Source organism: Sitodiplosis mosellana, unplaced genomic scaffold (assembly GCF_009176505.1).
Source record: "Sitodiplosis mosellana isolate CC-2019 unplaced genomic scaffold, AAFC_SMos_1.0 Smas_scaffold_6102, whole genome shotgun sequence".
In the NCBI taxonomy this organism is placed as follows: domain Eukaryota; kingdom Metazoa; phylum Arthropoda; class Insecta; order Diptera; family Cecidomyiidae; genus Sitodiplosis; species Sitodiplosis mosellana.
In genome coordinates this window covers 2,355,552-2,381,535 of record NW_022601343.1, presented here as the reverse complement: position 1 = coordinate 2,381,535, position 25,984 = coordinate 2,355,552, and the positions used below count along the sequence as shown (strand labels likewise).

General features: G+C 34.8%; 5 protein-coding genes and 1 long non-coding RNA gene across 8 annotated transcripts; 4 read left to right on the top strand and 2 right to left on the bottom strand.

Annotated features, from left to right (window-relative positions):
* Positions 1 to 62: 62 nt before the first annotated feature.
* On the top strand, positions 63 to 6,719 carry LOC129573628 (uncharacterized). Of its 2 annotated transcripts, XM_055454417.1 has the most exons (6): positions 63 to 844; positions 1,045 to 1,401; positions 1,477 to 1,744; positions 1,823 to 2,805; positions 2,873 to 5,314; positions 6,289 to 6,719. In XM_055454417.1, exons 1-6 carry the CDS (start codon positions 787 to 789, stop codon positions 6,507 to 6,509), a joined length of 4,329 nt encoding a protein of 1,442 aa, XP_055310392.1. In that variant the 5' UTR covers positions 63 to 786; the 3' UTR covers positions 6,510 to 6,719. The 2 variants fall into 2 exon arrangements, with proteins under 2 accessions (XP_055310392.1, XP_055310393.1); XM_055454418.1 differs by lacking the exons at positions 63 to 844; positions 1,045 to 1,401 and having other exon boundaries at positions 1,652 to 1,769.
* A 93-nt stretch (positions 6,720 to 6,812) lies between these two features.
* LOC129573629 (ATP-dependent RNA helicase DDX24) lies at positions 6,813 to 15,693 on the bottom strand. The gene is made up of 4 exons (XM_055454419.1): positions 15,013 to 15,693; positions 8,799 to 8,940; positions 7,404 to 8,726; positions 6,813 to 7,342 (listed from the first exon to the last, which is right to left on the bottom strand). The coding sequence occupies exons 1-4, from the start codon at positions 15,574 to 15,576 to the stop codon at positions 6,897 to 6,899; spliced, it is 2,475 nt and encodes an 824-aa protein (XP_055310394.1). The 5' UTR covers positions 15,577 to 15,693; the 3' UTR covers positions 6,813 to 6,896.
* LOC129573632 (uncharacterized) lies at positions 8,968 to 13,159 on the top strand. The gene is made up of 3 exons (XM_055454424.1): positions 8,968 to 9,595; positions 9,732 to 11,094; positions 11,202 to 13,159. Exons 2-3 carry the CDS (start codon positions 10,177 to 10,179, stop codon positions 11,238 to 11,240), a joined length of 957 nt encoding a protein of 318 aa, XP_055310399.1. The 5' UTR covers positions 8,968 to 9,595; positions 9,732 to 10,176; the 3' UTR covers positions 11,241 to 13,159.
* Positions 14,374 to 15,129, top strand: LOC129573633 (uncharacterized). The gene is made up of 3 exons (XR_008688614.1): positions 14,374 to 14,504; positions 14,600 to 14,805; positions 14,999 to 15,129. It is a non-coding gene; the product is annotated as an uncharacterized LOC129573633 (long non-coding RNA).
* LOC129573631 (tRNA pseudouridine synthase-like 1) lies at positions 15,645 to 21,253 on the top strand. Its single transcript, XM_055454423.1, has 7 exons — positions 15,645 to 15,822; positions 15,891 to 15,968; positions 16,350 to 16,679; positions 16,764 to 16,860; positions 16,941 to 17,081; positions 17,149 to 17,415; positions 20,918 to 21,253. The coding sequence occupies exons 1-7, from the start codon at positions 15,776 to 15,778 to the stop codon at positions 20,948 to 20,950; spliced, it is 993 nt and encodes a 330-aa protein (XP_055310398.1). The 5' UTR covers positions 15,645 to 15,775; the 3' UTR covers positions 20,951 to 21,253.
* An 865-nt stretch (positions 21,254 to 22,118) lies between these two features.
* On the bottom strand, positions 22,119 to 24,630 carry LOC129573630 (E3 ubiquitin-protein ligase rnf146-like). 2 transcript variants are annotated; one of them, XM_055454420.1, is made up of 8 exons: positions 24,000 to 24,630; positions 23,733 to 23,774; positions 23,578 to 23,672; positions 23,335 to 23,488; positions 23,094 to 23,258; positions 22,946 to 22,994; positions 22,677 to 22,873; positions 22,119 to 22,603 (listed from the first exon to the last, which is right to left on the bottom strand). In XM_055454420.1, the coding sequence occupies exons 1-8, from the start codon at positions 24,034 to 24,036 to the stop codon at positions 22,239 to 22,241; spliced, it is 1,104 nt and encodes a 367-aa protein (XP_055310395.1). In that variant the 5' UTR covers positions 24,037 to 24,630; the 3' UTR covers positions 22,119 to 22,238. The 2 variants fall into 2 exon arrangements, with proteins under 2 accessions (XP_055310395.1, XP_055310397.1); XM_055454422.1 differs by having other exon boundaries at positions 23,733 to 23,771; positions 24,000 to 24,546.
* Positions 24,631 to 25,984: the final 1,354 nt, after the last annotated feature.

The window sequence follows — 25,984 nt, the reverse complement described above, 5'->3', positions numbered from 1 at the left end:
AGAGAGAGAGAGAGAGAGAGAGAGAGAGAGAGAGAGAGAGAGAGAGAAAGAAATAGATATATAGAGAGAGAAACAGAGAGAGCGAGAGAGAGAGAGAGAGAGAGAGAATGACCAAGTGGGACGGGCATAGGTCGGAAATATTTCAAAATCGATATAAATATATTTTGTATCTATTTTATCCATTGAGAATTTTTTACGCGATCAAATTTGTGAATGTTCAATCATTTACAAGTGTGTGTACAAACTTCAACCGAACAAGATTTAAACAAAACATTCAAACACATGCAGGTTCACTTACACATTCATATATCACAGATTATCGCTCAGTCACAAGATTAAAATGTATGAGATATGAATCGAAGAAAATTGGCAAAAAGAGGACGACCGACATCATGATCATTCAAGTCTTTTTGCTATTCACTTTTGTTGTGTGTGTATATATATGTGTGTGTGTGTGTGTAGACTCTTGACACATACTTAGTTTCTGAAATTGAAACATTGTATGAGAGTTGCGGAATAGAAACGCAAACAACTATGTTGTTCTCTTTGCAAAAGAATCATGTAAAATTCGATTCTTCTGTGCTCGGTTCTCAATTTATTTTCTGTTTTGGTTTTATTTTTTTTGTTTTAAGTTCGTGATCTTTACTCGTCAAATCACATAAGATCAATGTAGAGTCCATATAATTGGGAGGATAAGCGATTAAAAAAATAATTGTTTGTTTCAATCGGTTTCGATGTTGTGATCTAATTTCGTTTTTAATTATTGTTTATGGTCAAACATTCACAATGGCTTACATTAATGTTGCTGAATGGACCCCCGATCAAGTGACGGACTGGCTCAAAGGTATAGCTGATAATTAATTTTGTTTTGTTTCTTATTTGCAAGATTTCTAGAAGTATAATTGTGTAATCAATGTTTTATGTATGTGTTAAACTGTTGCGCTCTTTCCGGTGAACACTATTATCAATATTCACTTAGTTAGCGAATATCTACTAAACACTACCTATTATTATATGTTAGTGTTTTTATTTTTTTGTCATCAGGTCTGGACAATTCAATGTATAAATATATCAATTCATTTGCAAACAATGACATAAAAGGACAAACACTACTCAATATTAGACCATACGAGCTCAATGAACTGGGTGTAACGTCAATTGGTCATCAAGAAATTGTTTTAGAAGCTGTTGAACAGATACGGAACTTTAATTATGATTTAGAGAAAGAAAATTTACAATTTTTAGCATTACGCGTTGCCACTACTGCAAAAAATTTACATCATCAATTGGCGCACTATCCTGATAAAAGTAAAATTGAGACACAAATTTTAAATGATATAACACGTGCAATAGGTACTATTAAACCACTGGTCGGTTGGTTAGATCGATCGCCATTTCAAGGTGGGTTTCACTTAAAACATTGTTTGCCATCGAAGTATTGATCAATTACAATAATCATACAATATGTATTCACAGGTCAAATACAGTTTAATGAAATCCGGAAAAGGATTCTGCAACTGGGAATTGAAATGGCGTATAGTGCACAGCGTGATCGTTTCGTTGAAAATCCAGTCGATCAGATTCGTTTAACGGCTGAAAAGTTATCTAAATTAGCAGACTACATAATCCAAGACATATCAGATCCAATCATTTTACAGCCTGCTACCTTAAATTTAGTCTCACTAAAGAAAAGAGAATCCGAACTGGGATTTAACATCGCTCCAAATTATCACGGTATTCATGTGTAAGTGGATATGCGCATATATTATGTACGTTCAATTTCCGCTTTTTATTCAGTCGTTTTATGATATATTTGTTTCAGAATAACGGATATCAAATACAACTCACCAGCTCACATATCCGGAAAAATCGAAGATGGTGATGAAATAATTCAAATAAACTATCAAACTGTCGTTGGTTGGAACTATAAACGTGTGTTACAGCAGTTACAGGAATCGCCGCCAGATGTTTTGTTAACATTGAAAAAACGTCCGCGGCATACAAAAATCTATGGTCAAATCTATATGAAACCGTATCGCCTACCAAGCAAAAAGCGGTCGGTGCCTTATCGTTTCGGAGAGAATCTACCAAGCCCACGAATTGAGTTCATTCCATCACAAAATTTTCCAGTACTTTTGCCACTTGCCGAAAAAAGCAATCTTACTGACTCAGATTCAAGTAGTTCTAGTAGTATTTTAATATCTGCTGAAGCAACAAAAAGTAATGAAAAAGACATTCGTTTATACTTATCGAAGCCACGGGCAGTGCTTCAAAGACGCAATACTATATGCGGTGATCATTTTTCCGGTTTTAGGGGTAACATTACATTTTGGCACGAAATGAATGTTCGCCGCAATATGGAGGGTAATAGCCTTAGTCTACGTGATAAATCAGTGTCGTTTGGATTTGGCCTAGAAATATCGTCAGACAAACGTCCAATAACTTGCATTGGTATTGGTCATAATAATGACAAGTTCGGTGATTTGGGAAATACTATGAAAGGATCGTTGCCTGATATGAAACACGGCGATAAACGGAATAATAGCGATGTCAATGACAATATGATCCCGCAAAGAATTGAAGTTCAAAATAGTTTATCTGATGAAGTAAAAAGTAAACACGAGACAAAAGCAAAGGTCGTCAAGTTTGAAACACCACAAGACGTAATATCGCATTTGAATGAATTCAACGAAGATGCAAAGGTCATAAACGTCATAGAAGAGAAACACTGTAAGCAGGATAAAAGCACTATGACGCAGATTGAAGTTCCCGATTTACCAATAAAACTGAAGCATAAAGATGAAGGTATGTATATTCAATGTTCATAATTATTTATTTGTCTTATGTGTTTTTTTCAACTAATCTATTTTAGATAAACCTCCGGAAATTGGTCCTCGAAAAGAATTTTTAAAGAAAGTTGTCGCTCCAAAGCCACCGCCCAGGCCATCTAAAGCAGCTGAGATGGTTCAAAGGAAATTCGATACACTTAAACAAGAAAGAGAAAATAACACTGAAGAAATATGTCCAGTTCTATTGAACATTCCGTGCGAAACTTATGTTTCAAAATGTACGGTAATAAATGTGCCAAAAGTCTCCGAAATTGGTAAAGGTGTACCTCCGATCGATGCTTCCAAGAAGAATGATGAAACTCAAATTGACAAATTACAATCACCATCGCGACCCATCATTTTATCTAAGCACAACAACTCCGATAGTATCAATGAGGAAACAGAGCTACTAACTCCAAATAAAACCAAAACATTGACATTGAAGAAAAAAAATTCAATGTTAGCCAAGAGACGAAAAATTGGTCTCAAAGCTCTTGAGTTTAGCGACATTCAAGGACATTTATTCCGGCGTACAAAAGATAAGCACGGTGTTACCTATTGGGCAAAGCTTTATTTCGTTCTCGTTGAAACAGCTCTGTATGGGTTTCGAACAAAAAAATCCCAAAAAGCAAACTGTTTGATATTCCTGCCCGGATTTACAATATCTTTAGCCAAAGAAGTCCACTCAAAACCGTTTGCATATAAGGTATATCACCCGAAAAAAACATTTTATTTTGCAGCCGAATCACAAGAGGCCCTTTCACAATGGATGGATTATATCAAGCGTGCTACTTTGAAGGGCGGCACATCTAATATTGATCCCATGCTCGTTGACCGCATTGAAAATAAAGATTTATTCTCGGAGACGGATAGTTCAGAGGATGAAAGTGAGTTGGCCAATGGAGATACACTGCAACCGATATTATTCAGAAAAGCTATTCTTGGCTCCGGAAGTAAATCAACCAAAAAACGTAATCAAAATGATGAGTTTTCACCCATATCAACAAATTCAAAGAGTGATAAATATCATTTGGGATTTGGTTCGCTGAAAAAGTTCACAAACTTGCATAATTTACCATTCTCATCAAATAAAAGTGACAAAGAACGAGAAGAACGAAAGAAAAGTCAAAGCGACATACCTGTTCCAACAGCGCAATATAAAAGCTATCGTAAAATCCCTGGAAATGCTGGAATGCAGCTGGGTCAGTCAAATACGATTGATTATAACCTAATGGCACAACGACGTCAGCAAAGTCATGTGCGCTCAAATACGTCTTCGGTTGCCAATGATTTGATAAGTGAACAGTTTGCACCGAAATCGAATGAATCGGGCAATGAAGGCTCAGGGTTAAAATCTCATACACCAGCTCCATGTTCCAGTACCAATACCAGTATAGTGCAAGACGAACCCACCGTTTCATTGGGCATAACTCCAAATTCAACAAAATCAAAATCGCAAATGATATCAAATGGATTTAATCCAAGTTTGCCATTGCAAACAATAAGTCATGACCCAAAGCATGCAGAAAACAAACCCACATTGAAACTATCAAAGAGTAAAACATCTCCCTTCAACTATATGCATGCATCGAATCCAAATTTAGTTGAGTTTGCATTTCAAACATCAAAAAATTTAGATGTTGGTATGCCAAAGCTTTCAAACGCATTCGATCAACATCAAAATTTACAAGGACTGATTACTCTAAAGGATTTAATGCTACAACGTGAAGAGGATGAGGCGCACAACATGTACAATAACAGAGTTAATTTAGGTGTTGAGAAACCGAATGATCGTTACACAAAACGCAAAAATCGGCGAGCCAACGAAGTAGCACCAAATGAAAATAATCGCGCAACGGACTATGCCGAAAATATACCACAAGTTGGTCAAAAACCAAGTTTAAACAAAATTCAGAGGAGAAGTTTACCCAGAACTCCGGACTATGCACAAAGTTTTAAAGCGGATGATACTGAGATAATAATGGCTCGTTCAAAAGAAGGTCAAAAACTTCGCGATTTTGGATATGAATTCATTTCGGGAGGCGATGATAGTGTAAATGTTAGAAGCAATGGTATTAACAACACAACAACTATAGTGAAGAAATCTATTAAACCTGCGGTACTTGCCAAACCAAGTGATCGATTTATTCTACCAACGAAGAAGAAAAGTATAAATTGGATGGGTTTGACGCGGAGTGATGAGGATAAAATAATTGGTAAAGGGAGCCTGAGAATTGTTAAACAAAAACACCTAGAATGTGCTGGTGATGTGAATCGTACCAAAACAACCGATTCAATCAATTGTTTACCTGCAAATGAGGATCGAAAGGGATCAGCAGCATCAACACATTCATATTTATCGAAACTGACATTTCCCAATAAAACCGTTAAAGAGAAACGATTACTCGGATCACCACGTTTGCATCGAGCTGCTTCATCAATATTTGGGCGGAAGAATATTGAGAGTCCAACATGTGAACAACAGAGTAAATATTTTAATTAAAACATTTTAATTAATTAATAACAAAGATTTTTACAAGTATTTTTTTAAAAACATTTTTGTCTATATAATTATATCCCTTAAGGGAAGGGTTTGTAAGTTGAGCCGGCTTGTAAGTTGAACCACCCAAGATATTATTACTGTTCATTTTATAGTCTACTTTGGCAAGCCGGATTTGGTAACAATTATAGTGGAGATTGATATTTTGTATAATTTGGATTATATTTCGTATTTTGAGAGGGAAATATACTAAAATTCACACATGTAAGTTTGGCCACTTCTGAAAATGTAGGAAAAATACCATTGTTTTTTTTCTTGAGTTCACATTTAAGTGCCCTTTTCATAATTATAATTACTTGGTGCTTGAAACGGATAAAGAATCAGTTTTAAAGCGTTTTACTTCATTTTAGTGAAATCACGAACTCGATGATGATATTATGGATTTTTCACATTTTCATGGTGGCTCAACTTGCAAGCTAAACTTTTTTTTCTCGATTTCAAGCCTTCAGGAAAATTGGCTTTAAATTGTCTTTTACGAAAATTGAATAAGTTTCTTATACAAGTTCTTTTGATTCTTTTTTCAATAGTATTCATACATGCAGGTTATCTTCATTCTAAAAACAGTTATGGAAAAAATTGCCAGCTTTGTTCAACTTACAAACCTCTCCCCTATACTACTAAATGTAACGATTTTACTTATAATATTGTGCGTTTTGGACACAATTCTGTCCGCAGTTTCAACATAGTTTCCGTTTTTCACAGTTTACTGTTGTTTTCCAAATATTATAATATTATAAAAATTATTTAATCAGGGATTTGAGTACAGTAAAATTTCACTTGCAGGTATTATTATCATTGCCATGGTAAAAAATGATTGAAACTACAGTCACGTCTTCCATAATTTAATTGAAATAATTTTCCCGGATAGGTAGTATTAATAGCTATTTTAAATCTCTATAGATACACGGTTATTTGTTGATGTTGACCAGAACAACGGAGGATCTAGTGCAAATGCAGCAGCTGCCATACCAATTTCTCATACTGTGGATTCACAATCATTGAATGAAATAGATGGTGGGGATAGTGCAGCTCTGAATTACATGTCATTTCAAAATATTCAATTCCCTCCAGTGTTTGTGCCAGAGACCTATTCGCTACGTGATCCAAACTCCACTAATTAAATGCTGTAATATTTTAAAGAAATCAATTTGTATAGAAATATAACATTTTCCGAAGTGGCATCCTACAATGAGACAGGAATGCCGAATAATTTGTTTCATATACTGTAGAACAAAGCTAGATTGTCTATGCAACCAGAATGAATGTAGTACTTGATGTGCGTTTTAATAAATAATAATGATTTCTAACTCCATTTCGGAGTCTATTTGGTAGTCGCTTTCCGTTTCATTTTCATTGCTTTTGCTGCGGCTGCTACTGCTAGTTGCTAGTACAACGTTACTCTTTGAAAAACAAAAGGCGAATGATTCGAGATTGCTCTTGATTGGTTGTATTTTATTAAACAATGTTGATTGTTCATATAAAAAAAATATCCAATTTAAATGCAAAACCTAATACGTAAGTTTTTGTTTTTTATTTGCTGTTTCTATAGCATTTTTCATAACCTTCACCGCATTTTGATTTGACCTTTCGTTGAATTCGTTATCGATCAGTTCAGCACTGGGATATTTGTAACTAAATCCTTTAGGAAATACAGGTTTTGCCAATAAATTTTTCAAAGCACCTTTCATGTGTCTTAAATCACGACGAGCTTTGATTTGTCTGGCACCGCCGCCAGCTTCATCTTCAGAGCTATTATGATGGTCAGAATCACTAAAATCATTTTTATCATCAATCAGTATGTCCATTTCTTTTGCACTTTTCTTCAACCAGCCGATATCAGCGTTTTGACGTCTCGCACGGAGCTCCTCAACATCTATCTTTCTAGCTAAAGAAACACGTTCTCGCACAGCAGCCAAATATCGTTCAGATACTGGAAAAGTTGGAAGATCTTCATCTACAAATAAATACCAATCGATTAATTGATGAAATTCAATTAAATTTAGATCGAAACTTACTTCGTTTTAATGTTCTACACAGTTTGACGTATTCGTTTACTTCTTTTGGTTCCATAAATAGAACTGTGATACCTTCTTTATTTCCACGTGCCGTTCGGCCAGAACGATGAATATAGTTTTCACTAGTGCGTGGTACTTGATAATGAATTACGTGCTCTACGTTTGGAATATCCAAGCCTCTTGCTGCAACATCAGTTGCTATCAATAATCCCGTTGGATTTGTTGTAAAACTTTCCAAACTTTTTAGACGAGCTCGCTGCGCCATTTTTGCATGAAGAGCAACCGGTGAACATTCTAAGATTTTAAACAATTTTGCCAGTCGTCGAACGCAATCAATCGAATTGCAAAATACTATGGTTCGCCCCGGATGTTTTTGTAGGAAATAATAAAGATATAAATCTTTTTGATCATGTGAGCACGAAATGCGACACTCCGTCAATTTTGTTGCTATTCCGCTACCTTTTCCCACGCTACTCTCAGTTTGAGTTATGTCAATAATTTTTGGTTGTGAAATATCAAAATATTGGATGAGCGCGTCAAGCTTTTGTTGAACATTTTCAGGTTCGAACTGTTTATGTTTTTTATTCATATTTTTCAGTTTCAGATAATTTGGCAGTTCATGTATTAAGGTCAATGTGGCCGAAAATATGAAATTTTGTCGTTGGGCCTTCAGTAGCCGATTGGCATTTAAACGATCTAAAATCAACTTCAACTCTTCGAAATGACCCTTTTCAATCATTCGGTCCGTTTCATCAACAACCAAGAAGTTGATTTCCGGCAACTTGTTTAAATGTTCGTTTCCTTCATTCAACAACTCCCATAATCTTCCGGGTGTTGCAACAACAATTTCTGGGCATTTTGATAGAACTCGCTCCTGTTTCACTACAGCTAGGCCACCAAAAATAGCAGCCACACGAATATCATTGTATTTAGTGATTGCGACCAAATGATCTTTTACCTGGACGGCTAACTCTCTGGTTGGAGTCAAAATGAGGGCATATAACGGTTTTGATTTAGCTTTTGAGTTTTCACTCTCAACCCTCGGACGATTCATTTCATATAACCCCTTTTGGATGAATGAATCAGGGAAGTTATTGATTTCTTCTGGTGGTGGCGTGAAATTGTCTCGATCATCGCGCTTGCGTTTGCTGGCTTTATTATTTTTTATTAAATTGACATCTAATTTGTCTTTGTCAACTTCAGCTTCGGCCATTTCATTTTTTTTGTCGATCTTGCGAAAATGAGACAGTTTTCCTGGATGCTTTTTCATTTCCAAAATAGCATTCACTATTGGGATGCCAAATGCTAGTGTCTTTCCGCTACCTGTAAGAATCAGTGAATGGAAACATATTATGTCTAATGTGCGCATATCGAAATCATCATGAATCATCAAACCTGTTTCAGCGGCTCCCAAAATATCACGACGTCCCATTATTGCGGCTGGAAATGTTTGCGCTTGTATTTCCGTTGGCTCTTTAAATCCTTTCTCAGCTAACACCCTCAAAATGGATTCATCTATTCCGAATCCATTCCATCCCTTTCAAAAATAGAACAATAAAATCATTTCCAAAAGTTAAACTGATTCATGTATGAAAAATAAAAATACTCAAGAAACATTTATGTAACGCAATTTAGTCATTTTTAACGTTAAAAGATGTAACGTTTTTAGTCTTTTTTTCTCGTCAAAATCGACTGAAATTTCAGTGTAAACCAACTGTATGAATATTCGGAACGCTACCCAGCATCTTTCAAATTCAAACATTTGAAATGACAACCTTTGCAAACAACTCTGTGCCAAACGAACTGAATAAACATCTTACAAGAATTCGATTTGTGTATTGATTTCGTTTTGGGCGCGTGAATTGGAAAGAAACAGCAGAACCGACACATCTCTTCCATTTCACACAACACAACACAACAGACTCATTCGCTACTGTGGCTTAGTGTTGTATTTGTTTATTTTGGTTCCGTTATGAGATTATATTCCGCATGAGTTTCTGCATCGACACCAGTCAAATCCGAATTTCGTCACGAAAATTAGCGCGTTGAAGAGAGTTAACTCGTTGAAGAGAGACAATTGTCACATACACACAGTGTGCAGATTCCGCAGTGTGCGGTATTTATGTCGACACAAATTGATGTGTCAAACTGATGCCGGTTGCACATTCATATTGATCTGAGCATTTGAAAAGGCAAGTCATTTGTTGTGCATACTGTTCGATTCACAGTGATTGTTTTTTTTCTTTTTTGTTCAAATAAAGTAATTTAGTCAATGTTTTTAGGTAGAAAATACATCATATCTGATTTTTTTCTGTTCTTTTCTCTTAGAGATGGGCTACCAGCGCAAAAAAACAAGAAAGAAGCCGAAGCCAATTGCGGTGCTTGAGGACGTGATTAAGGAGGACAATGAAAAGGAGGAAAATGAAAAAGATTCGGGCATAAGAACCATCAAAACGCAGTTGCGTTCCATTCTTCAGCCGGAATACCGTGACTTCTTGATTGCAGCCATCACCGACAGATCAATGATGGCAACGAAAATTTGTGCACTCGCCTCGCAGTTGTTCCTGTTCCGTTGTGAGCGCGCATTCGACGACAATGACAAAGCATTTTTTGAAAATAATGGCGAAAAGGTGATTCGGTCATGTTTCTACGGTGTCCTGAAGAAAAATATTTACAAGAAGAAGAAAATGCCGCCGGAATTTCGTAAAATGGTTCATCAGCTGGAGATAGCCATCGAGTGGTTTGGCTCAACGCAGACTAATTCGGCAACGGAATGAATGATATAATAAATCCGTACGTAACGAACGTAAAAAACAACTTGAAGGCGCATAGCAAGAAACGCCTGCGCGAATGGCTGCGGGTAAAAGTGTTTGAATCTTCGTTGGTTGCTCGATACGAACAGGCCGACATCGACCGTGTGATTAGTTTGGCAATTTTTGGCAATGACGAAATTGAAATCAATGGCATGGATGATGTTGCCAAACGTGAGCGGCGTAACTTGTTGATTGAAATGGTCACGAAGAACAGTTGGTGGGACATACCAGACAACAACATCGGCCTATTCACAAATGGGAAGAACTGGTTCAAAAGCATCGCATTCTGGATTTCCCTCCAGCGGGAAATTGATGATTTCAACACTTGCGAGGAATATCGTGAAGAACGCCGATGCCAACGCGAAGAGTTTCAAGAGCTGAATCGATGCCGACGTCGAAATCACCGTCCGTGGACTTGCCAGCAGCCAGTTGATCGAGGCCAAAATGGAAATGAGTACATTGAGAAAGGGCCGCCGAGAGTGAAAAATCTGGCAGTGATTCCCATTTGCAGTTTCACTCGTACCCACTTCACGTTGGACAATAAGACATTGTACTATTTGTTGCGTCAACTGGAAATCGTACCACTTAACATCACAGAGGACGAGTTCAGAAAACAAAAGGAGTATTATTGGGGCCAATACTTCGATATGCGGAAAATCTATCATCTCGGTCGCAGTAGAAAAAAGTTCCGTTTCCGAATTCTCTCGAATGGACAGGCCGTATCGCTACAATTCGATATTGACAAAACGAAATTGAAACCAGTTGACAAAAAGGCCATTGCTCAAAACTACAAAGAGTTTGTCAATGAAGGTGGAACTGATCCGGGTGTGAATACGTGGAACGCAACAACGGCACATAACATCGAAACTGGCAAAGAGGTAAACAATATGCGTGCATTGTTCATTTGATAAACCGAAGTTATGCCATTGTCATTGTCATTTTTATCTAAACGGTTTTCTTTGTTCTGTTTTGTTTCGTTTCTTAGACGAACTACACGATCAGCAGCAAACAGTATCATTACTGAACGAAGCAAAAGGTTCGAAATCGACAGGGAAAGCGGTGGACCAAAGACTTTGTCAAGGAAGAGAGGCAGGATCGTGAAAATCGTGCGCTCTATCCGGTGATGCCATCGCCATTGGGTAGGCACTGGAAGGACTACATTCTTCATCGATTCAAAATGACGGAACGTGGCATTGCCGTGTATACGACAGACAAATACACGAGACTGAATTTTGACAAGTACGTTCGAGCAAACAGTGTGACCGATAGCATAGCCGGAATGTTGACCAACCATCAGCCATCACTCATGCATTTCGGAGCTGCTCAAATGTCGCCCAGTTCACCCATCGGCATCAAAAAGACACTGCGTTGCCCGGGCAATCGGAAAATGATACGAAGCTACAAAAAGTGTCCTGGGGCCTGTTTTTCGAAAACTGTTCACATGAACTTTTCATTGAATATGTTCAGATTGATTAATAATTCACTATTGGAAGGAAAGTTTTCAAACTGTTTATTTTTTAAAATAAGACGGTTTTCCATTTTACTTTTTACTAGATGCTAGTAATCAATCAATCAAATTTGAACATTTCAATGAATAAATTTTATTCATTTTTTCATATGAAAGACCTTCGATTCCAATTTTTGAACGGCAATTTTCTTTGTTTTCGATATTTTAACCATGGAAGTGGTTTCATTGTATTCAGATGTACCTCAGACACTCATTCGATTCAATAAAGAATCAAAAACGTGAAGATTTGAAAATCTCGCCAAAAAAAATTTCAATCGATTTTTGTTGAAATTTTTTGTTCTTGGTATTTTAGTCGTATGAATGGATTCATTATGTTCACTTGGACCATAGAAACTCATTCAGTTCATAAAAGTACAGAAAATAGTTCCATTTCAATTTTTAGTGAAAAAAAATCAAGTCATTTTTCTACGAGATTAAAATAAATAGAATTTCCGATTACAAATTTTTCGATTCAAATGATTCAACCACGCTCAATGGAATTCTATGAACTCATTCTAGCCATAAAAAAGTGCCTGTGTGATCGATTTTGAATTTTTGAAAACATACAATTTGGTTTTTTTTTTGTTCTGAAACACAGAAGATAGAAAGAAAATTTTCACAAAAATTCAAAATCGATAACACAGACACTGTTTTGTGGTTGGAATGAATTCATAGAATGCCATTGAGTGTGATTGAATCATTCAAATCGATAAAATTTTCGAATTAAATAAATTTGTAATCGGAAATTTTATTTCGATCTCGTACAAAAATGACTGAAATGTTTTTTTCACGAAACCTTGAAATATATTTATAGTTTATACTTTTATAAACTGAATGAGTTTCTATGATCCAACTGAACTCAATGAATCCATTCACACGATTAAAATACCAAGAACGAAAAATTTCGCTGATCAAAAGTTGATGTCGAAAATCCCTCATGTAGGGGACAAAATCGATTGAAATTTGTTTCAGTGAGATTTTCAAATCTTCTCATTTTTTATCGTTTATTAAATTGAATGAGTGTCTGGGGTATATTTGAATACAATGAAACCACTTCCATGGTTAAAAAAACGAAAACAAAATTTTTTTGTCGTTTAAAAGTTGGAATCGAAGGATGAGGGACCTTACTTAAGGGACAAAATTGATACAAATTTTCTAAAATATTTTCAACGGTTTTCAAGCCTACTCGTTTTTGTTAGTTTAATAAATTGAATCAGTTTTTAAGGTCTATTTGAACTCAATTGATATGTTGATATTGAAGAAAAGACCGGCCCGAAAATTATGCCATTGAAATTAAAAACTATTGTTTCTTATAGTTAATTGATTTTGTTAGGTTGATAGAGATTCATTGAAAACATCGAATACAAAAAAGGATTGGGTTTTGTCTATGAAAATCAGTTTTACTTTTTTCCATTATTAAATATTAAATAATTCAAGATGTGATCTTTTTTCTTGTGTTTTTTTCTTCATTTTTCTTAAATTTTTAAGTGAAACACTTACATCGTTTGTTCAACGTCAAAGTTGAATCGGTGACCGATTGTTAGAAAGTAGGTGGTTTAGGAAATAGCAACTTTAAAGGAAAATGTGAAGAATTCATAACACTGAATTTAATAGCAAGACTTATTTCTGATAATGCTGACTTTTTTACTTATTGATATTTGTTGAAATTATTATTATTCTCCACCAAAGAGCGTTTCTTCGCCAGAGTTGGTTTATTTAATATCAATAAATAATATTTATATTTACATTATTTACAACGTGATAATTTCATTCTAATTAAATTTACTCTCTCCAAATTCTCTTTCTCTTAAAATATTCAGCCACTCTATGCTTTATAGTATTTGTACTTGTGTTAAAATCAATAAAATAAGTATCACAAACTGGAACTGGATTAATATTACATTCATTAGGTAGATTAGGTGGTTTGATAGGAACAAAGTATTTATAATATTCATTGTATGTAATTAACATATGATTGGTTTGGAGCGAAAATGTAATACAGAACAGTTGAGCGGAAAAATGTCGATGATGAATTCTTTTGACATTTTTCCAATATAAGTTTTTGACGAAGAGTTGTTATTTGTAAAAAAAAATGTAAAGTGTGTGCGATGTACGTCATCAACATGTTTTTTATGTCATGATGACTTTCAATTTCATTTTGTTATTTTTTATTATGTTGGAAAATAACAGTTGAAAACAATTCATAAAAATTATTAAATTCCAAATCATGAACTGTTCATAAAAGTTGACGTAAGGAAATTGTTGATTCAAAATTTCATGAAAAGTTCGCACATTTTTTGAAAAGTTCGATATGAATTGTTCAAAGTGAATAATTCATCCCAATATTTGAACAGAATACCATTGCAATTACATTGCAGTTTTTCGAACATATTGGATTGAACTTTTCACTATTGAAAAGTTCAACGTTTTCGAAAAACAGGCCCCTGGTTGTGTGGTTAATATGGTCGACGAGTATTACACTTCACAAACATGCGCCAAGTGCTTTGGCCGTTTTGATCGACGCACGAAACGCCATCGGTTCAAAGTCTGCCATGATTGTCGACCGGTTGAAGGTGCAATGCTTCCATCAATGATCGTGTGCAAGGTCAACAAACGAAAGATGAGGCAAGAGAAGCTGCAAAACATGGAAAGTAAATGGGCTTGGAAATTTGGAATACGTGAAATTCAATTCAGCCGGTGAGATGGAATTTGTCGAGCCACGAGTACACAAGACGAAATGGCATCGTGACATAGCCGCTGCAAAATGTATCCTGATCAAAGGTAAGTGCTCATAATATATTGAATGAATTGCATGTGATGTGAGGTGCAGTGCTTTGTTTACATATCATTCATTGTTTTCTTGTATGATTTTCAAGGACACTGTGACTTGTTTGGGTACACATTACCCGAAACATTGTAGTGGCCATCCAACCAGCGAGCTGTTGTCAACAACTAACCAGCATCATGTATTTCACGCCATTTACATTGAATAATTTAAAAATTAAAATATAACATTATGCCTGATTGTTGTGGTATAATAGGCGTACATACTTAACTAGGGAGGCCAGAAGTACCCATGTATGTAAGTAAATGATTTGTTTTCCAATTGAAATAAGAGTATTGAATGTATTGATGCTAATTTTATGCTATTTTTATCCATTCATTCCATGCACAATTGGATCACTATGACGGTTACTTCTACGGTTAAATCTATCCCCGTATTCAACCTTGGAAATGTGCCTGGAATCGGATGTATTTGGGTTGATAATTGTTAGATACGTATACTTACAATTAAATCATCTGTTGTCAACACAGTTTGGTTCGATCTATCGTGGTATTGTTTCTGATTATTTGAATTTTTTAGATCGTCTTTCCGTTCAATTGAGTGGTTACTACTTTCAATCGTATTTATTGAATCATCGCCAGCATCATTACAATTAGTAATGGGACGCACAAATCTCCCCGGTGGATGGTGTACGATTGCACTACTTTCTTTAAGCTTTTTTTTTTCCTTAGACTCTTTTAGCTTTCGTTTTTTCTTTTTCAGTTCATTTTTGCTGCAACGCGGCTGGTCGTCATCACTGTCATCATTGTTTTCCTTTTTAACAGATGATGTCTTTTTTCTTCTGACCTGCTTTCCTTTTGTTACTGTTATGGTGTCACCGTAATTCTCCAAAATTTCCAAACCAAGCAAACCCTCAAGCCCCGCACCACCATCATCCATCGATAGCAAATTACCGCTCAATTTGACTTTTTTCCACTGCGGATTTGCACTGGTTTGATTTTTTGAGATGGTCGGCGTTAAACCAGTTTTCTTTTCAGATTTTCTTTTCTTCAAATTATTCACTTTCATTGTAAAGGTCTCTAGAATGAATATGTTGATTCCCCAATATGAAATATCAAATAAACCATGTGCATTCAAACATCAACGAAACTGAACAAATGTCAAAAATGTCGACCGCATGCTTTTGACGTATTCAAATGTCAAACGTTTGCTTTCAAACTCATGCATTATTTTCCATTATAACTAATATTGAGTTTTGGAAAAAAAAATGGTTCGTTATTTGTTGAATGTTTCGTATATAGGAACAGCTTTTAGGTATATAAATATATATATAAATTTTGAAATTTTCCCTCAAAAATATTTTTTTATATTTTCATTCCTAGGGGCGTAACATTCATTCAGCCTTATTATAGATACCGAGACCTGCGAACCATCCAAGGAGTTTTAGAAAATGCTGTGAAGTATTTCAATTCATTCCATATATAAAACTAAAACCGAATTGTGTTGCTGAGAATGAAAATGGCAATACAGAAGTGTTTGAACTGAAGTACAACATGAAATTTATTTTTTTTTTTAAACGCAACATGAATCGTCGCTTTGATGAAAACGCATCATAAAAAATGGGAATTTTGAATGTGGTTTTTGGTGTTTTTCACGAGAATGATTCCCATTTTTTCATTTCTAAGCAACGATTCATGTGACGTCTTCAACAAACAAATTTCATTTTGCATTTCACACTTCTGTTTTCTTATTTTTATTATCATCAACACAAATATTTTATATTTCTCTCAATTATGATGGTTTTTTGAACACAATTGAATAGTAATAAAAAAGGCCTTTAGATGTTTTTTCAAGAAACGTTGTACGGTGTGCTGCTCCAGTAGAACGGATGCTCGTGTGCATGCGTTGAGTTCAACATTCCACATTGATGTGGATCGCGAGCAGTTGTATGGCGAGGAGGAGAAATATGAAATAATTGCTGCTTTGAATGACAATCTCAAGTGGCAAAAAGCTGCAGTCCGCATAAATGCCATAAATTTGGTGGATGAAAATAGCTTTGAAGCTTATCGGAATGTTGAAAATCGTACATATTTGTATCGCCTAGCGGTCCAATGGAGAGGCAAACCAAAAGAACCACCCATTGAAGAGATTGATCGATGTTTTGTCGTCGAGTGAGCATTCAATAGTAATCATATTTCAATTACAATTTACACGATCTATTGTAATTCGAATATTTAAGATCTGTCGATTTTTAGGGACTGCGATATGAATAAATTTAAAATAGTGGCAGAAATGTTCGTTGGCAAACATGATTTTCGCAGTTTTATGCAGTACTCAAAAGAAGAAAAAACCGTAAGCATATATATATATACAGTATGTATACACATACCAAAGTCAACCCAAATATATATGTTTAATCTCCTTATCCATAGAAAGAGGCTTGTTATTCTCAACGGAAAATTCAATCGATTAAAATAGAACAATCCATGCCCTGTGTGATTTCTTCTACTTGCGACAACTATTTTCAATTTTATGACATCACATTTACGGCCAATTCATATGTTTATCGACAAGTAATTTACAAAAAAAAAACAAATGCAATATATATTTGTAATGATATTGAAATTTGCTCAATGCTAGATTCGACGCATTGTTGGCGCCTTATGTGCTCTTGCCCAAGGTCGTATCACTGAACGTGATATTTATGAACTATTAACCATACCGTCATTCCACACTTGGGATCATTTATTTCGTCAAAAACAAATCGAAACTGCTCCAGCTTATGGACTTTATTTTATTGGAATCAACTATAAGCCGGAAGAAGATTGGACGTTAGAGCCAATAGAATTATCGGCTCGGGGTACACGGATAAAATCATTTTTCGATGGAGATAAGCAAGAGAAACATGTAACGCAATTTGGTCATTTTTAACGTTAAAATATGTAACGTTTTTAGGCTTTTTCCCGTTAAAATAGAATAAAATTTCAGTGTAAACTGTATGAAAATATTCTTTGTTTGAAATACCTGTTTTCTGAACGCTTCCCAGCTTCAAACATTTGAAATGACATCCATTCCAACTACTACTCTGTGTCAACCGAACTGTAAACAAACATCAAATAAAAAAACTTCTTCGAAGTAATCCCTCGTGACGAAAGCGAACAGAAAACAGCTGATATCAATTTTAAAAAATCAATACGGAGCGATTCTGAAATTAGTTGGAAGAATGCAAAAAAAGCAAATCCAAATAGCTCCGAAGTGATTTTTTAAAATTGATATCAGCTGTTTTGTGTTCGCTTTCGTCACGAGGAATTACTTCGAAAGAAGTTTTTTTATTTGATATCAGTTGTTTTGTACCCGAAATTTTTTTTTCAAACAAAACTAAATAACACTAAACAAACACAAAGTGGTGTGTATTGAGCTTTGCCATTTTATAGCTGGCCTTGAGACCTTTCCAACGATACCTAAAAGTCTGAAATCGGTTGACAGGGTTAGGCACAATAGCCATTGGAAAGAAGGCCATTTTTTGAATTTTCAAAGGCCGGCCAAGGCCAAGATGGCGGCCATATCTTTTATATTGAGAGAAACCTGACTGCCAGCGTCATCTATGTGCCTTTCAGGCGCAATGTATTGGTATATGTTTGACAGATTAGTCAAGAACCATTTCTAGCAAAGTTACAAACAAAAATCAGTTTGATATTTGGGGTATGATGGCGGCCAAATCAAAAAGTGGCGGAACAAAAAAGTCTTAGTTTTTGATATAGTTCAATACCTGAAAGTTTGAAAAAGATCGGACAAAAAGTACGGACGGACGGAGGGACGGACACACAGACAAAACTATTATCTCAGAATAATTGGTGGAGACGGCAAAGAAAATTTTCAAATGGCCATAACTCATGAACCGATGGTCCGATTTCAAAGAAAGGTCTTGACGAGAAGCTTCAGAAAAACCATGTTTTGAGATGACTGCGCCGCGTCAGCCCCCGGTAAATGGCAAAAGCTGAGAATTGCTCCAAATTTTTAAGTGGCCTTATCTATGGAGACGGTTGGTCGATTCCCAAGTTTGAATGCATTTTCTGGGCCTATGATCCAAGGGCTTTCTGATGATACTTCATTCATGCCAGTTGGCCTCTTAGAAAAAAAAGTTCGAAATTGCGTGTATATATCGGCGAGTTCGACTTTCAGCACAGAGGTGCTTTCGTCACTTGCGCCTGCTGTCGGCGGCTGTGATCTTACAAGAATTTCGATTTGTGTCAAACGAAAATGTTTTCATGTTCCTACTATTGTGGTTACCTCATAATTTACGAAAAGAGCCAGGTTTTTAACGAGGTGAGAACTGAAAGTTATCGAAAGTTACTGCTACCATTGTTCATTATTTATAAAAATTGTAATAGTCTTGCACTCTTTTCCGGCCAAACCTCTAACAAAACCCACATTATATTCAGCCAGAGCTTGGCGGTGTTTAATAAAATAAAATAAAAAATAAAGCGTTGTACACCTTTGCATTCACATTCCTAAAAATGTATCTAGATCAGATACAGATTTAAGAGAGTATTAAAATCTATATCTAGATCAGATTCAAATTGTATCCGTATCTGGGCGTTAGATTTAGACGAATCTTCAAAAAATCAGACACATCTGAGATATCTGAAAAATTCCAGGTAATCTGATTGAGATTTCGAATCTGACTTTTTGATGAGGTTTTATTTATTTTATTTAACATCGCCAAGCTCTGGCTGAATATATTAGGTGGGGCGAATCGCCCTTTTTCCCAAAAATCAAAACTCCAGAAAAATGCAATTAATTCTGGAAAGTTAAGTATCATTTTAAAGCTAGCCTTTTTACCCAACTTTTATAGAAGAACATTTTTAGATATGACCGACTGACTCTCAGATATAGCCCTTAGATGTGGCAATCAGAAATATGTGGGGCGAATCGCCGCAGCCACATTTTCAGTGCGTTTTATAAGTTTATCTTTGTTAAATTGTTTATTTTATGAGTTAATTATCTTCAGACATTCGAATATAAACAATTTCAACCATTGGTTGATTGATTCAAATACAGATTGACTTTTTTCGATATCGTATTAATATTTCGATATCGCATTAATTTAATGATATTAAAATATTAATAACAAAAAATGTTATTACTTTAGTGTTAGTGTTAACCGTTTGTCTGTAATGTGGGGTCTATATGACCCCAGACACTCTAAATTCGCTATAACTTTTTAATTTCAAGTTGTATGATGTTATAATTTATTGACATCTTCAATCTAGTAGAAACACGCATTTTGAGCACTTATTTGTCAAAATCGGTCCATAAAAACCCGAGATATCCTGACTTGAAGAGAAAACTTACAAATGCTGTCATATGGACCCCAAATTAAAGTGCCCATATTATTGCTAAAATCTTATTTTATCTCATTAAATCAAGAATATTTTTAAAATTTGAAGTTTTATCTTCATTTTTAGCCATATTTTGTTCAGATACGACAAGTAGTTTCATTGTTTTGATCACTTCAAAATGGCACCTAAATTGATGAAATTCCAGTTTTCATCGAATTATTACATCTTATTGGTTCAAATTTTTCCATGTATAGCTCACATCAACTCGATATTATACTTATTTTATTCCTTTTGATACGCCCTTTCAAAAAACATGAACTTTTTTCACAAATATTCATAGATTTTTTGAAAATGAAGCAAAATAACGTAAAAGGCGGACTAGTACGATGTTTTTAAAATCATCATATCTAAGTAATTTTTGGGTCAATATTGACAAAAATAGGCTTAAAAGATGAAGAATGCTTTGAATTATTGGATCAAAACAATATTTTTAAGAAAAAAATTATTTTTGTTCCATTTTTATCGATTTTTTGTTGGGGTCCATATGACCCCACATTACAGCATTTGTAACTTTCGACTTATTACAGACAAACGGTTAATAAATGACTAAGCAAAAGGTCTAGCAAAAATGTTGAAAAAATGGCGTCTGGAAAAAATCGACATGTTTTTTGTATGAAACTTTTTTTTTTATATTTTAATATAACGTTAATAACACTTACGTTAATATTAATGTTATTATTTGTTATTAACATTAACATTACGTTAATAATATTTTATGTTATTAACGATATCGCGAAAATAACGATATTTTAATGTTAATAATTATTAGAATATTAATGCCGGGAAATCTGTAGATTTAAACGTTTCATGACTCTCAAAAAATAAAAGAAAACTAGTACCTAAAAGCTATATCAGTCATTTTTGAGTTTTTGAGATCTGAAACTTTCAGTCGATAGGAATAGTGCCCATTTACAATGTTCCATTCACAGATATGAGTAATAAGCAGTTCTGAGTGGTTTATTTATTGGTCAATTATCGGTTTGTTCAAACAAAAATATCATTTTTAGGGTCATCAGTCTGAGGCTCATGGTGCGACATGAGAATATCAGAATGGAATCAAAATCAATCCGAGGCTTTGCCTCAACATGCCAAAACTTTTGCCGTTTTCGGATCTTAATTATCTTGTCAAATGTTTGAGTTATGCCGCGCACAAGAAATGCGAACGCAGATTTGGAAGACGTGTCGCAAGGTCAACAAACGAAAGATGAGGGAAGAAAAGTTGAAAGTGTTTTTGCTCGAGAAAGAAGCGGAAGAGGGCAACGGAAATCCAGCAGTTGGCAATGATGTCCTACATCCAGATCAACTAAATCCAGATTTACTCCCAAATGTAGCGATCTACCACAAAATATGCAAGTAAATGGGTCTAGTGGAATTTTGGAATACGTGAACGTCAATTCAGCCGGTGAGATGGAAGTTGTTGGGCCACGAGTACACAAGACGACATGGCACCGTGACATAGCCGCTTCAAAATGTATCCTGATCAAAGGTAAATGCTCATAATAATTGAATTGCATGTGAGGTGTAGTTCTTTATTTACATATATTCATTGTTTTCTTGTATGATTTTCAAGGACACTGTGACTTGTTTGGGTATACGTTACCCGAAACATTGCAGAGGCCATCCAACCAGCGAGCTGCTGTTAAATAACAAGCATCATGCATCGTCGTTCACGCCATTCACATTGAATAATTTAAAAATTCAAACATAACAGTAATGTTATTTCCCCTATGCCTGATTTTTGTGGTATAGTAGGCGTACATACTTAACTAAAGGAGGCTAGAAGTACCCATGTATGTAAGTAAATGATTTATTTTTCAATTGAAATAAGAGTATTGAATGTATTGAATGTATTGATTGTATTGATGCTAATTTTATGCTATTTTTTCTCCATTCATTCCATGCACAATTGGATCACTATGACGGTTACTTCTACAGTTAAATCTATCTCCGTATTCAACCTTGGATATGTGCCTGGAATCGGATGCATTTGGGTTTATAACATGCATTATTTTAACAAATTTTTAGAGCTGCCCATTTTCAAGAAAATTTAAGTAAAACACTGCCCATTTTTGAGTTTTGAGCTGCTTAGAGCTGCCCATTTTCAAGAAAATTTAAGTAAAACACTGCCCATTTTTGAGTTTTGAGCTGCCCATTTGGGATTTAGAACTGCCCAAATGGGCAAGAGCTGCCCACTAAAATAATGCATGGTTTATAATTGTTAGATGGGTAACTGACATTTTTTTATTAATCTGCCAAATCTATGAAATAAAATGTGTGTGAACATGTTCAAAGTATGGTAGTAAGTGCATTTGCAGTTCAAATATATAATCAGTTCTGTAGACTTTGACTTTCGACGAAATGTCTGTTGTCCTCAAAGTGAGCCGTATCATCGTCATCGTCGTCGTCATCATCATCGTCGTAATCGTCACCATTGTCATCAGATGAATCGTCAGCAATATTATTAAGTGTTAAATTACGAAACTCATTCAGAGTCGAAGAGAAGAAATCAGACGTTGGCCTGAATGAAGTGTTAATCGATGATGGATTGGTTATGTTGAAGGTTTCCTCAATTTCATCAAGCATATCACGACTAGTGTTGTTAATGCTACTGCTACTACTGCTTTCACTGTTTGCTATGTTATATTCACTTGTTTGTTCATTTGGTGCACCACCACTGGTCACCACAACGGAATCTGTTCATTGGTAGAAAAGGTTATATTTTAACGGAGGAATTTAATAAAGGAATTTTCTAGAAATATTATAAACCTAAAGGCAGAGAGCGCCCAGAATTGTCATTTTGATGATCTGCTGTGTGATCGTCTACATGTGCCAGTGTTGAGTCGATAATATCACTTGCAATTCGAATTGCTGCCTCCGTAGCTGCAATCGTTGCGACTAAATTACTATTGCTGTTTACATTTTCAGTGGAACTATTAACGTTTAGATTTGGATCTCCAGTGTTCCTAAATAAATATATAACAATTGGTTAAAGTTCTGTAAAATTGACGAATAGTCTTATCTCTCTCATATCATACCAAAGACGCAACCCAGCTACACCTTTTATTGGAATTGTTGCCAAGTCTCCTTTATTAAATGTTAACATTATTTATGAAGAAAATTAGTAATTAGTAAATTACCATTGTAAAACAATGTTTGTTCAACATTGTATATATAATGTCATACTTTTTACTTGTCGTTTTCGGGATGGGTCAGTCTGGCGTTTTTGTAGCATTTGATCGAAATCCACAATGTACAAGTTTCCAGCGACCAAAATCGTACATTGTTTTTGTGCCTTTTTATATGCATCTTCGATTTCTTGGCATGTTCGCTCGTCGTATTGCCACCAACCTGAAGAAATCACAAAAATATTGTATTTTTTTCATTTTGTATCCCATTAAAATAGAATAAGAACAATACTACCAACCGTTATGCCCCTTGTAAAACCATTGATACTTATTTTGTTCAGAGCTACTTGTTAAAGTCGGCGTCGTGCTGATGGGCAACAATAACTGTGGATGGTCTAGAAATTCGCTAGAAAATTCGGCGCGGCACATCGCACATCGACGGTTTTTCAAACCCTAAATTGTTTAAAAAGCACTTAGATTCCACTCACTTAAAACTGAACGATTTATTTTCGAGTGTATAAAACAAGGTATAAAATCTGTACCTTAACGCATAAAAAACAAAAGATGTGTCCACATGGCAACTTGGATGGATGTACACAAAGTTGCAAACATACGGGACATTCCATCATCTCGAATTCTGAAATTGATGATTGAAAATCATTGGACCATTCTAAATGCAATGAACGCAAATATTTACCATTCGTGTTTGATTTGTCATCTGCTGTATGTTGTTGACCTACTGTCAAAATTCATTCAAGGTTACAGCGCAGCACCAAGCAGAATAGAGTTTTAGAAAATGAATAAAAAGATGTAATATATATACATATATACATATATGTTATGTATATTATATATATATATATATATAATTGTATTATGAGAGTTTTGTTGTTAATCATTTCGTGAAAGTAAGTTATGAAGAAAAAACGTATAACTTTCATAAACGTAAAACATGGACAAGTACCTTTTTCATCGACTTCGTAAATGCTAGCGTTGGCCATTTTTTTTCGCCTGAAAAACTCTCTTTGTTTATCTTTGCTTTAAAGAGGTGTTGATTAATTCCTATTTATAGGCAACACTTTTCCCAACAACTAAAATTATTATAATTTTTTTCATCTACTTTTAAACGAGATCAAACGCTTGCTTTAATTACATCCTACATATTATTAAAAGCGAAAAACTTTGGAAACCTCACAAAAAAATATCAATGATAGCAAAACTCAGTTTATGATTTAGCCTTTCACCTTTGGTGCATAAAATTTATACGAAAAAAAAATAAATTTTGCTACACACAGTTTCAAAAGTGTTCACAAAAAATATTACTATGATATCGAGAACGCGGTCTAACTTTAATGTATTAGTTTCTTGTTGCTCTTCTTTCCCACCACACCATAGCATCAAAACACAAACACAAGTGTACTTCAAGATATTCCTACTATTTGTAATATACGATAGTCAACAGTTTCGATATATATATGTATATATTTATATTTTATATATATAAAATGTTGTTTAACATATTTGATATTTGAAATATTCGCAGTGATCGCCTTTTAAAAGAAATGTATGATTTTCATAACCTTTGTTTCGTTTGTTTCATTTGTTTCATTACACTGTTTTTCGAGAATTTTTTGTTTTTGACGTATACAATGTTTTGAAATTTGTTTGTTTGGACAACCCTGCTAAACTAGGAACACAAACTGTGACATGTGTCACAACTGTTTTGGCGTTTACAACAAACTAACAACTTATTTCGTATAACCAATCCAGAAAGAATCTAAACTTTTTCCTAATTTCTGTTCATCTTTATTTTCGAAAGAAAAAATGGTAGAACGCATTCAAGATCTAAATTTACCCAATTCAAACATTACTAAAATCATTAAAGACTCGCTTCCGGCCGATGTGATTATGGACAAAGGTATCTCAATTTATATTTGTTTGCGTTTGTTTTTCTTTGGAAGTGATTTAGTGTATTAATTTTTATATTAACACCGCAAAAAAAACTGTCAGAATATTTGTTTTTGCAGGAAAATGACTCCAAGAGTCATGAAAAACCTGATTTTTTTATTTTTATACAATTTGGGGTATAGTTTGATTTGACATAAATATTGGTTTTCGACAAAAGAATAACCCAATTTATGAATAAGCAAATAACCAAACATGAAAATGTCTAATGAAAGCCGATTGTCAACGGTCCAAAAAACGCCTAACTTAAACGTGCGAAAAAGGAAAGGCCAGTAGAAGCGTTGAACAATGTGATGACGGCCACAATGACTGCAAAAGTCGTCGTTCAATCTATCAAAGAGGTGATAAATTGAAGAGAAGTTTTACGTCTAGTCTAAACAAGTTGGTAGTTTTGAATTAATAATTCATGTCGAGACCGAAAGATATGAACAATTGATGTTAATCTTCGTAATACATTGACATAACTTAATCAGTTTCCATTATAAATAAATTATTATGCCTTCCAGATGCATTTAGGCTGAAGTCGGGAACAGAGTTTGACTCAGGCGACAGATATATGCTTTAGCATAGAAAAAATATCCGCATATTTTTTGGTTTGTCCACTCTCAGTATATAACGGCACCCAGCTTCATCGAGTATCAGCATGCACACTGAACGTGGTAGTATAGGGCGGTTTGTTTACGAAGAAAAAAATTGTTTATAAACAAAATCTACCAGAACTATACAGTGCAAAACCTTAACATAGGACAGCATTGCTGCCGTTTAAATACATTGCGCCGTACAACTCTGGAATATTTTGTTTATAAACAATTTTTTTTCTTTGTTAACAAACCGTTCTATAATCTAGTATATTACTACGTTCAGTGTGCATGCTCATACTCGATGAAGCTGGGTGCCGTTATATACTGAGAGTGGACAAACCAAAAAATATGCGGATATTTTTTCTATGCTAAAGCATATATCTGTCGCCTGAGTCAAACTCTG